The sequence below is a fragment of the Trypanosoma conorhini genome (assembly GCF_003719485.1).
Source record: "Trypanosoma conorhini strain 025E chromosome Unknown Tco_14.4_contig_00586, whole genome shotgun sequence".
In the NCBI taxonomy this organism is placed as follows: Eukaryota; Euglenozoa; class Kinetoplastea; order Trypanosomatida; family Trypanosomatidae; genus Trypanosoma; species Trypanosoma conorhini.
This window is the reverse complement of record NW_021704674.1, coordinates 1-9,838: the sequence shown is the minus strand read 5'-3', so window position 1 is coordinate 9,838 and position 9,838 is coordinate 1. Positions and strand designations below refer to the sequence as shown.

The following is a 9,838-nucleotide window of genomic DNA, read 5'->3' as shown; positions in this document are numbered from 1 at the left end:
CTTCTTCCTCTCTCTCTCTCTCTCTCTCTCTCTCACTACCCTTCTCTCTTTGTGTTCTTTTCTTTTTCGTCCTTACTTTCTTATTTGCTGCTCCCCCTCTCTTTGCCTCTCCCTCCTTTTACTCCTCCTCCCTCCGCTGCGTCACGCCGGCGTTTATACTGCGGGGCCTGAGGGAGGAAAGTGTCGCTCCTGCGACGCGGCGGTGGCAACTGTGAGTTTGATGTATGCATGTTTTTTTTTCGCATGCACACTGACACACACGCAAACGCTTGCAGTTCCGCGTATAATTCCCTTCTGCGTGTTTTTTTTCTACGCTCTGCGTCCGCCGCTTTTTCGGATTTGTTGCGGCACATTCGCCGCGCGAGTGCGCCCCGCACCTGCGGGGCACTTGTGAAAAGCGCCGCGTGAGCTATCGCGTGATTTGTGTGTGAAATTTTCTTCTTTGATGTCCATTGCTTGCCAGATTTCCTCCTCCCCCGATTCTCTCTGTGGTGTGTTACTACTTGCTTTCCTCTAGCCTCTGCGGAGGCCGCGCGTGTGCGTGGGGTCCGCCCCCTGTCGTTCCACCCACTCACTTACTCAGTCTGTCTCGGGTTGTTCTGCCGTGTCATGAGCGGACGTATTCCTCGTCTCTTGGTGTCTTCTTTTTTTTGTGGGGGGGGGAAAGGGAAAATTTGGTTGGGATCAACAGCGCACACTTGGCCCACGCAATGACGCTCCGCACGGTCGCCCGCTGCTGCTTCTACGCCTCGCTGCTCGGCGTTGCGCTCCTCCTCGCCGCCGCGGTGGCCACCCGCCCTGCCGTTGGCGCAACGATGTCTGACACGCTTGCCGCCGCCATCGCGGACGGCGCTAGGGGCGGGCTGAGGCTCGGCAGGTACGCCAGGGACAGAGCCGTCGGCGCCGTGCCCCCCGCGGCGCGGCCCCACGTCCATCAGTTTCTTGCGGGAGCGACCTCCGTGGCGCTAGTGGGGCCTGGACTCCGCTTCATGCCGGGCCCGCCGGCGGCAGCGGCGCCCTCGGCAACGTCCTCCGGGACCGCGGCGCCGTTGATGAACTTCGTCAGGGCCGTTGCGGCGCAGCCGGTGGAGAAGCTCTTCTACGCGTTGGGCGGTATTCTGGTGGAGTTGCTGCTCCTGCGCCTGCTAGTGAGCCCGCCGCGGCTTCCCTCCTTCGCGGGGACCACGCGTGGCGACAAGGCGAACGCGCGCAGGACGCTGCCGCAGCGACTCTTCTCCACCCACGCCGGCTGGGGGCTGCTCGTCCTGTGCGTCGCCGTCCCCAACGGCGTGGTCGAGGCGGGGCTGATAATCGCCATGCTCACCCGTCTGCCGCTCGAGACCTACGCCCCAGCACTAGTGATCGGCAAACTCGCACAGCCGTACTTCGCCGCCGCCCTGCGCGAGCTGCCGTGTGTGCGGCGGCTGATGCAAACGACCTTCTGGTTCGCGGTGGGGACGGAGAAGGCTGCCGCCAGCGTCCTCCGCTTCGCTGCTGCCGCTGCAAAAGACGGTGGTGGAGGTGGCGCTGTGGGTGACGGTCGTGGCACTCGTCCTGCTGCTCGTCGCCCGGCTCGTGTGTGCCAAGCCAGCCACGGCAGTCGAAGAGGACGAGGACGGGGATGCCCTGATGAGCGACGATGAATAAATGTAGAGCACACACACACACACAAAGCAAACAAAAGAAGAAGGAGAGAAGGAGTGTGTTTAAGCCTACAGGTAATAGAAGAAGAAGCTAAGAGAGTGAGAAAAGAAAACGAAAAAAAAATGCCTCTCGTGAGAAACACGCGTAGAACTGGGAACTGAAAGAAACTGACGAAGAAGCAGAGGGAACGAAAGCGGATCGAGAGAGAGGGGTAGACGTTTATTTGCACAGTTGGGCGGAGAGAAGGTGAACTGTCTTGGAGTCTGGCGGTGGCGACAAAATCGGTAACTTCCACACCTCCGCTTTTTTTTCTCTCTCCCTTCTGCCGTCCTGTGGTGTTGACCCTCGAGGCAATCCTTTATGTAATGTGTGCCTGTCGCTCTCTCCCTCTGTCTGTGTGTGTGTGTTTGTATGGGTCGTCTTCTTTTTTTGCCGTTCCCTTTACTTTTCTGCTTGCGTGTGGCGGGAGGGGAGCGGGCCATTTGCCTCCGCTGGGCATCGCCGTTGAGGTGGGTTGGATGGCAAAAGGGGCGCCCCAAAGTCGTCTCACCGCATAGAGGAAAAATGGTTGTATGTCTATGTACGTGTACGAGCAGGCAAAGAGCGGAGGGTGAATCTGAGCTTTGCGTGTTCTCGCTGCTCAATGGATCTTGTCTGTCGATCTGTCTCGCTGTCTCTCTATCCTTCTGGCTCTGCGTGTGTGTGAGGAGGGGGCGAGGGAGGAGGGGGGGGGGGTTGCCATGCCAGCTGCAGTGTTGCCTCCCCACAATCACCTTTTCCTACATCCCTTCTCTTCTCTTCTCTTCTCTTCTCTCACGCATTTCATGCCTTCCCTCTTCCCGCGCCTTCGACGACGTGGGCAAACGATCGACGAGCGCGCACGCCCACTGCGGACAGCATAGCATACGGCCCCGCTGTCACACAAGCATACAGCTGCCCAGCCATGCCCATGTCTCAGCCCGCCTACACCACAAACCCCGTACGCATTGCCCGGCTGCAGGAGAACTACGACGCCGGTGTGGAGCGGGAAAAGATCCCCGTGGCGCTGCGGGAAAAACTTGACCTCGAGTGCCTGGATGTCACGGATGCGAAGCTTCGTTTTCTCTTTCAGAACTCGATGGAGAGCTACGGGCCTGCCGTGAAGAACAAGAAGGTGGAAGAATACAATGAAAAGCATGGCCCACTGAAGCGAGGCAGGTGGATGGGAATATTTTAGGGAAATGGCGTGAAACGGGATTCGTCGCATTGCTTGTTCTCACGGCAAGGAAAGGAAATGACATGCGAAATTGGGGAATAGGAAGCTAGCGAGTAGAACGTCATCAGTAGCGACGGAATGGGGAGTGGGTTGCTGTTCTGTAGACGCCAGTGCGTGTGCGCCTCTGCGTGCGTGTGTGGTTCTTTTTTTTTTAGGCTTTGCTCGCTCACCCCATGTATTGTATCTACGGTCCGCATTAGTGAATATCCCCGTCGCCTTTTCTGATGGGGTGGGTGGCGCAGCCGTCCGTAGTTGCCAAACTTTCGGACATTGTTGTTTCTGCTGTTTTGTTTTGTTTTTTTGCTACTGACGTCGCTGTCTATATTTTCGCTCTTGGTTTTGCTGTTGTTTTGTGTTTTTTCTTCGGTTTTTTTTGTCTCTTTTTTCGCATGCCTCGCTTGCGTCGGGGATTACGAGGAGGAAAAGAGCTTCTGTGTGTGTGTGTGTGGGTGTGTGTGTTTCCCTCGCTCTTGAGGACGTGGCGAGGTGCCGTGCTCTTCCGGCGAGCGTGGCTTTTTCTTTTCTCTCGCGTGTTTTGTTTACGTTTCTGCTTCGCTCCTTCGCTGCGGCAGCCGCGATCGCCACTCGCGTCTCGCTGCCTCTTCTGCCTCCTCCGCCACACGACGGCGTCCGCGGGCTGGAACCCCGTGCACATCCGCCTCCCATTTTTCCGCCTCTTTCTTGGCAGTCGCGCACGCAGAGGCGCGCCCACCACATGCCAGAGCGACCGCGCGGCAGCTCCGCAAGCACGTGGAGGGCGCTGTTGGCGGCGGCGGTGTGTTTCCTTGCCGCGGCACCGTGCATGGTTCTGCTCCAGCAGTACCTGCTGCCGCTGGGCGATGCAAGGGCCGTTGCGTCCGCGAGCCGCTTCCAACTCGCGATGGCTGTCGTCACGTATCTGACGCTGCGCCTCGTCCGCGTGGCTCCCTACGGCCGTCACGCGGAGGGCACGTTTCTGGGCCCCACTGTGCCCGCGCCCCTCTCATGGGCGCTGCAGGAGTGCCCGACGCTGTTGAGTGTCACGTACTACCTTTTCGTGGAGTACCCGTGCCACTCGCTGGGGTGCAGCGGCGGCCAGTGGACGCGTATTGCGCTCGAGGACACTTGGGGGCAGGCGGCGCGTGCGGTCGCCGACGGGCTCGCCTCGCTTCACTTGGGGCTGCTCCTCTTCGTCATTCACTACGTACACCGCAGTCTCCTCTACCCGCTGCTCCTACGCAGCGGGACGCCGGTGCCAATAGAAATCACGCTGGCTGCCACCTTGTACTGCCTCCTCAACGGCCGGCTGCAACTGCTGGCAAACATTCGCGACAGCCCCGCGGTGCCTCGTCTCCCGCTCGACTCCATGAGTCACATGATGCTGTTTTTTGTTGGCAGTGTCGTCTTCTTTGCGGGGATGTGGGTGAACCTTTTCTCTGACTACCACCTGCTGCGGCTGAAGGAGCAGCCACCAAAGCGCACGCGCAAGATTCCACACGGGGGTCTATTTGAATACGTGAGCTGCGCAAACTTCCTGGGGGAAATCGTGGAGTGGGGCGGCTACACCCTCGTCGTGTGGTCCACCACAGCCGCGAGTAAACCGGAGGCGGGGCTGGCGGCGTGCAGCTTTTTCCTGTACGTGATGGCAAACCTGCTTCCGCGCGGTCAAGCGCACCACGCGTGGTACATCAAACACTTTGGGGACGCCTACAAGGCACTGCGGCGCAGGGCTGTTGTCCCGTATGTGTACTAGCGACCAACAGGCTACGTGGCTCAAAGAAGCGGGCTGCGTGTCTTGTGTGTGCGTGCATGCATGCACCTCTGCCTCACCTAAACTCGTTGCAGCCTCCCTGCCTTTTCACACGTGTGTGCCGCAGCCTCTCTTCTGTTTTTGTTGTGTTTTGTTTTTTTTTTGATTTCGCGGAGAAGTTCGCACAAACTCGTTACGTTGCAGGCAATTCAAGCCGAAGAATAATAATAAAGAGAAAGGAAAACTATCGTTGGTCAGGCGCGCGTACAGCTGCCCAGCCATGCCCATGTCTCTGCCCGCCTACACCGCAAACCCCGCACGCATTGCCCGGCTGCAGGATAACTACGACGCTGGGGTGGAGCGGGAAAAGCTTGCCGTGGCGCTGCGGGAAAAACTTGACCTCGAGTGCCTGGATGTCACACCGGCGCGTGTGGCTGCCTTAAATAAGCGGGCCATGGCAGCGCGAAAAGCCAAGGTTGCTAGAAAATAAAAAGTAGAACACGTATTCTAGCACACGCTTGGCTACATTTTTTTTTTGGAGGTGGGGGGGGGAGGGATTTGTTTGATGTTTAGGTGCTTTCAGCCCGCTCGGTGCAATAGTACTTACCTTTCTTATTTTGTTTGTTTGTTTGTGTGATTCTTCGTTGTGGTGAGGGCACTTAACGTGGGCGACGTGAACCCGCCCTGGCGCTCCCCTCCCGCCTTTCCCTCCTGCTCACGACGCCCACCTTCGTTCTCCTCCACGAGTGAAGGTGTGGAGGGCGGTGTGGGTGGGATACAGGCGACGGCGCCTGTTGCTTTTGCCTGTCTGTCTGCCCTCTTGCTGCTTATCTATCCCTCTCTTTTTCTTTTCGTGTCTTTCCCTCCTTCGCCTTGCTGTGGGGGGTTTATTGTCCGATGCCGGGGAATTTTTCTGCGGCGCAGGGAGCAAAAAAGGCGGAGGCAGACCGCTCTTGAGGCAAACAGCTGTGTGTGGACGTATGCCGGTGTATGAAAACAGGCACCTTCTGCGCCTTCTTCTGTCCCCGCAGGAGCAGGCGAAGCAATTCGTGGAGTACTGCCGGGCCCATCAGGTGATCACGCGGGGCCTGTGTCGCATAGGCACCACACCGCGTGGTGGCATGCGTGGTCTTCTCGCCAACAAAGACATCAAGAAGGATGAGAACGTGGCGATGCTTTCCGTGCGTGCCTGCCTGCACCCTGGGAAGGCATTGAGGGAGAAGCGCTTCTTTGAGTTGCTCCCGCCGCGGGAGCGGGAGATGTTTTTTCTGCGGCGGCCCTTTATTGAAAACAGCCGTGTGGCGGACCGGTCGCTGATTAGGCACAACCAACTCCTGCTTGCCGCCTACATGTCCTACCTCATCCTTGGCAGCGGTCTGACTGAGGGGGAACAGGCACTCAAGTACGTGAATTTCATGCCCCGCAAGGAGGGCGACTTTGAGCAACTCACGAGCAACTTGAGTGGTGCGCTGGACGGTGCAGAGGTGTGCCGGGTCTGCCAGTCGGCGCTGGCCGCGCACTTCAACGTGACGCAGGCCGAGGTGCGCCCCCTGCTTCAGTGGTCGTTAGCGATGATATTCAGCCGTATGGCCCCGATTGACCACCGCCGGACGCTGCGGCGTGCGTTTCTTGGGACACCTTTTGAAAACGCCTTTGAGGCTGCCGGGCCGGAGGAGGACAAAAACTTCGTGAAGGAACCCATCGCGTTTTTGTGCCCCGTGATTGATATGTGCAACCACAGCGAGCATGAGAATGTGGCGCTGATGGTCCCGGAGCACACCCCCACGGCGCACGAGCCTGTGATTTGCCTGCGCTCCCTGCGCGACGTGGCGAGGGGGGAGGAGCTCACCATGACCTACGGGGGCTCGCCGACGGAGCTGAAGGTCATCTGGGGCATGCAGCGTGTGCTGTGAGGCACGACGACGATGATGCCGTGATCCATTTTTCTGCGGGTTAACCTGGCCTTGTAGGGCGCCGCACGGCGTACTTCTTTGTTTCTGTTTCTTGTTGCTCATCTCTTTGTTGGTGCTCCCTCAGCGCGGGGGCGGAAAAAGGTTGGAGGGGCTCCTCGCCTTCACAACGCCCCCCCCCCTCCCTTTTTTTTTCCTTTTGGCGTATGCGAGAGTCAACTTGGGGGCAAGCGGGAAATCCGCCGACGCACATGATGGCGTCCGCGAGCGACGTTTGCTCCCGCTCCCACTGCGTGCATGCAATCTTCTTAATTCTTTCTTCCGCCCTCGTGTCGCCTCTCTCTCTCTCTCTCTCTCTTTCTGTGTAGTGGGGCGTGTGTGAATTGCCTCTCTGCAGCGCCTGTGTGGAGTGGTGGTTGCGTTGAGGGGCAGCCCCTGCTCACCCCACCTCACATACACACGCACACGCATCCGCCGGAGTGCATGGCATCTGCGGGTCCACGCTGGGAGAAGGAACACAAACACAAACAAACAAACAAAAAGACGCGCGGAGCCCGTTATGCTACATGCGACGTTGAAGTATTTGCGCCAAGGCGGGCGGCAGTGGATGGAGAAGCAGGCCCGCGACCCGTTTGTGTTGGAGGCTCGCCGACGCGGTTACGTCGCACGTAGTGCCTTCAAACTGATAGACATGGACGACAAATTCGGCCTTTTCGCCCACCACCGCACACGCGTTGTGGTAGACATAGGCTGCAGCCCGGGCGGCTGGCTGCAGGTCGCACGTGAGCGCTGCGGCGACCGCTGTGCCCTCTTTGGGGTGGATCTGCTGCACGTGTCTCCCACAGTGACAGGCGCGGCGTGCATTCAGGGCGACTTCACCGACACGGCGGTTCAGCAGGAACTTCTCGCCCGCATGGCACACGTTCAAGCCACTGGGGTGGTGGATGTGGTGCTGTCGGACATGTGCCTCAACCGCGGCTCTGGCGGCACCGACGATCGACAGAAGCAGGTGGAGCTGAACATGAAGGCGCTAGCCTTCGCCGCGAGTCAGTTGAAGCCGGGCGGAAATTTTGTCTGCAAAGTCCTTGGCACACCAACCGCGTATGAGGAGCTGCACAGGGAACTGCAGAGGTGGTTTGTGCGTGTCACGCTTTGTAAGCCTTCCTCGAGCCGCCGTGGGAGTGACGAGGCGTTCATGGTGTGCCTCGCAAAGAGACAGACGCCGCGGCCGCGCGGATACGGCACCGCACACGGTGAGGCACGCGGTTTTGGACTGGATGACTGGCCAGGCCTTCTGCGCAGGCCACGGCAGCGACGATGACTGGACTGCCCTTGATGCATGCGGCCCTGCGTTGTAGGTTCCTTTTTCTTGGGATACGCTGAGCTAATGCATTGGCGTGTCTCTCTCTCTCTCCCTCTCGCCTATTGTCATGGACCTTCCTTCTCCGCATCTTCTTGTCTCTCTCTCCCTCTCTCCCTTCTCTCTTTCCCTCATTTGTCTGGAATGTGACACACACGCGCGTGCAACGCAGGAGTCCTTCACGCTGAGGCAATAATAACGCCAGGCGCTGCCTGACTTATGTGGCTTAGTCTCGCTCTGCTGCATGCGCTGCTCCTTTCGTGCGCCACGCAGGCCTCCGCGCACTACGCCTACGACGGCGGATACGACGTGCTGCGCGTGGGGGAGGTGCGCTACAACGACACCGTGACTTTTCCCGCGAGTGCGGTGACGGAGGTGCGGCGCCGCTACGTCCTGACTGGGCTGGAGCGGGGCCGGCGGTACGTCATTCACCTCTCGTACTTGGGCTCGCCGTCGATGGAGTACAGGCTCCACGTGGGGCTGCTGCAGAGGTCCGTGATAGAGGCCGCGACGCGGGAAGAAGCGGCGCCCGCCGCCCCCGGCCGGCTGAAGCTCGCCGACGTTGCCATGCTGCAGGTGCGGACACACGCGGATAACCTGCGCTTCGACTACATTGACGGCGACGGCGACGTCGACAACGCGGACACGGCGGCGGGGGACCTCGTGCCTGTGCTGGAGGTTCGCGGCAAACGCACCGCCTTCCCGGCGCAGCCCGGCAGGTGGCGGACGTTCTCCTACAACCTGCGCGTGGAGGCGATGGGGACGACGACGGGGCTCAGCCGCCTCGTTGTGTGGCACGTCGTGTTGGTGCTCACCTCCGTGGTGGTCGTGGTGCTGCTGGTGCCAAAGCTCCTTGCGGCCATCGCGGGTGACGCCCCGGTGCAGACGCGTCGCCGGCGCGACTTTCTCCTTTTCTTTCTGAACAAAAACGACGAGGTAAGGCAGTAGCGGGATGGAGAGGCAACTCCGCAGCCCCACGTGTTAACTGCATCCACGCACCTGCGCCTTTTCCGTTACGGAGTGGCCGCCGCCGCAGCCGCAGGCGGCGTGTGTGTGTGTGCAGCACCGGCTTCTCGTGGGTGTCCCTGCACTTTAGAATAAAAAAAAACGCCTTTTTTATCCTTCACTTCTCTTGTTCTTGCGGCCCTAATTACTTTTTTTTCCTCACTGCTTCCTGGTCTCCCCTCTCTTTTCTCCACCGCCGCAACACACATGCACGCACGCAATCACTGAAGCAGCGCGAGGGAGCGTAAGGCAGAAAACCAAAACACACAGACGCACAAAAAGCGATGAAAAGCAACGGCATGGAAGAATTTACCGTGGAGGAAACCCGTGCGCGGCACGATCACGACATCGTTCAGCCCTGTAAGGCAAACAGCGCCAGGTCGTACGTGGGACATTCCCTGGCCGAGCGTCAGGCAGTGTACGCCGAATCGGTGAAGGATCCTGCTCTTTTCTGGAGCCGAATTGCGGCCGATAACTTTTACTGGGAAAAGTTGTGGCCCGCAGACAAGCCGGTGCTGGAGTACAATTACCACAAGAGCAAAGGCAGAGTCTTTGTGAGGTGGTTTGATGGCGCGATGACTAACATGTGCTACAACGCCCTCGACCGTCACCTCCCACAGCATAAAGACCGCGTGTGTTACTACTGGGAGGGTAACGCGGAGGGGGAAAGCAGCACGGTGACGTACGGCGAGATGCATGAGGCCGTTCTGCGGCTGGCAGCTGTGCTGCGGCACCGGTATGGCATTCGTAAGGGCCACGTGGTCACCCTGTACCTCCCAATGATTCCCTTCACGGTGCAGGTCATGCTGGCGGCGGCCCGGCTCGGCGCCGTTGTCTCGGTCGTATTCGCCGGCTTCTCCGCCAACTCGCTTGCCTCGCGCATCATGGACTCCGGCAGCGAGCTTCTCATCACGGCGACGCGTCTGCCCGAGGGG

The 9,838-nt window shown here is 59.4% G+C and overlaps 7 protein-coding genes across 7 annotated transcripts, besides 11 other annotated features; 6 read left to right on the top strand and 1 right to left on the bottom strand.

Annotated features, from left to right (window-relative positions):
- Positions 1-7: 7 nt before the first annotated feature.
- Positions 8-34: a microsatellite.
- Positions 35-710: 676 nt separating this feature from the next.
- Tco025E_07514 (uncharacterized protein) lies at positions 711-1,643 on the top strand (the record flags this gene model as incomplete). Its single annotated transcript, XM_029374379.1, has 1 exon — positions 711-1,643. One exon carries the CDS (start codon positions 711-713, stop codon positions 1,641-1,643), a length of 933 nt encoding a protein of 310 aa, XP_029225520.1.
- Positions 1,644-1,655: 12 nt separating this feature from the next.
- Positions 1,656-1,680: a microsatellite.
- Positions 1,681-1,720: 40 nt separating this feature from the next.
- Positions 1,721-1,767: a microsatellite.
- A 243-nt stretch (positions 1,768-2,010) lies between these two features.
- Positions 2,011-2,061: a microsatellite.
- A 234-nt stretch (positions 2,062-2,295) lies between these two features.
- Positions 2,296-2,349: a microsatellite.
- A 1-nt stretch (position 2,350) lies between these two features.
- Positions 2,351-2,379: a microsatellite.
- Positions 2,380-2,413: 34 nt separating this feature from the next.
- Tco025E_07513 (uncharacterized protein) lies at positions 2,414-2,890 on the bottom strand (the record flags this gene model as incomplete). The annotated part of the gene is made up of 1 exon (XM_029374378.1): positions 2,414-2,890. The coding sequence occupies one exon, from the start codon at positions 2,888-2,890 to the stop codon at positions 2,414-2,416; it is 477 nt and encodes a 158-aa protein (XP_029225519.1).
- A 441-nt stretch (positions 2,891-3,331) lies between these two features.
- Positions 3,332-3,358: a microsatellite.
- A 256-nt stretch (positions 3,359-3,614) lies between these two features.
- Positions 3,615-4,631, top strand: Tco025E_07512 (3-oxo-5-alpha-steroid 4-dehydrogenase; the record flags this gene model as incomplete). The annotated part of the gene is made up of 1 exon (XM_029374377.1): positions 3,615-4,631. One exon carries the CDS (start codon positions 3,615-3,617, stop codon positions 4,629-4,631), a length of 1,017 nt encoding a protein of 338 aa, XP_029225518.1.
- A 605-nt stretch (positions 4,632-5,236) lies between these two features.
- Positions 5,237-5,274: a microsatellite.
- Positions 5,275-5,608: 334 nt separating this feature from the next.
- Tco025E_07511 (uncharacterized protein) lies at positions 5,609-6,541 on the top strand (the record flags this gene model as incomplete). Its single annotated transcript, XM_029374376.1, has 1 exon — positions 5,609-6,541. The coding sequence occupies one exon, from the start codon at positions 5,609-5,611 to the stop codon at positions 6,539-6,541; it is 933 nt and encodes a 310-aa protein (XP_029225517.1).
- A 333-nt stretch (positions 6,542-6,874) lies between these two features.
- Positions 6,875-6,900: a microsatellite.
- Positions 6,901-7,052: 152 nt separating this feature from the next.
- Positions 7,053-7,078: a microsatellite.
- A 19-nt stretch (positions 7,079-7,097) lies between these two features.
- Positions 7,098-7,859, top strand: Tco025E_07510 (ribosomal rRNA methyltransferase; the record flags this gene model as incomplete). The annotated part of the gene is made up of 1 exon (XM_029374375.1): positions 7,098-7,859. One exon carries the CDS (start codon positions 7,098-7,100, stop codon positions 7,857-7,859), a length of 762 nt encoding a protein of 253 aa, XP_029225516.1.
- A 79-nt stretch (positions 7,860-7,938) lies between these two features.
- Positions 7,939-8,031: a sequence feature (GA-rich).
- An 86-nt stretch (positions 8,032-8,117) lies between these two features.
- On the top strand, positions 8,118-8,846 carry Tco025E_07509 (uncharacterized protein; the record flags this gene model as incomplete). The annotated part of the gene is made up of 1 exon (XM_029374374.1): positions 8,118-8,846. The coding sequence occupies one exon, from the start codon at positions 8,118-8,120 to the stop codon at positions 8,844-8,846; it is 729 nt and encodes a 242-aa protein (XP_029225515.1).
- Positions 8,847-9,202: 356 nt separating this feature from the next.
- On the top strand, positions 9,203-9,838 carry Tco025E_07508 (putative acetyl-CoA synthetase; the record flags this gene model as incomplete). Its single annotated transcript, XM_029374373.1, has 1 exon — positions 9,203-9,838. A coding segment is annotated over one exon (636 nt), but the record flags the coding sequence as incomplete, so codon positions are not given.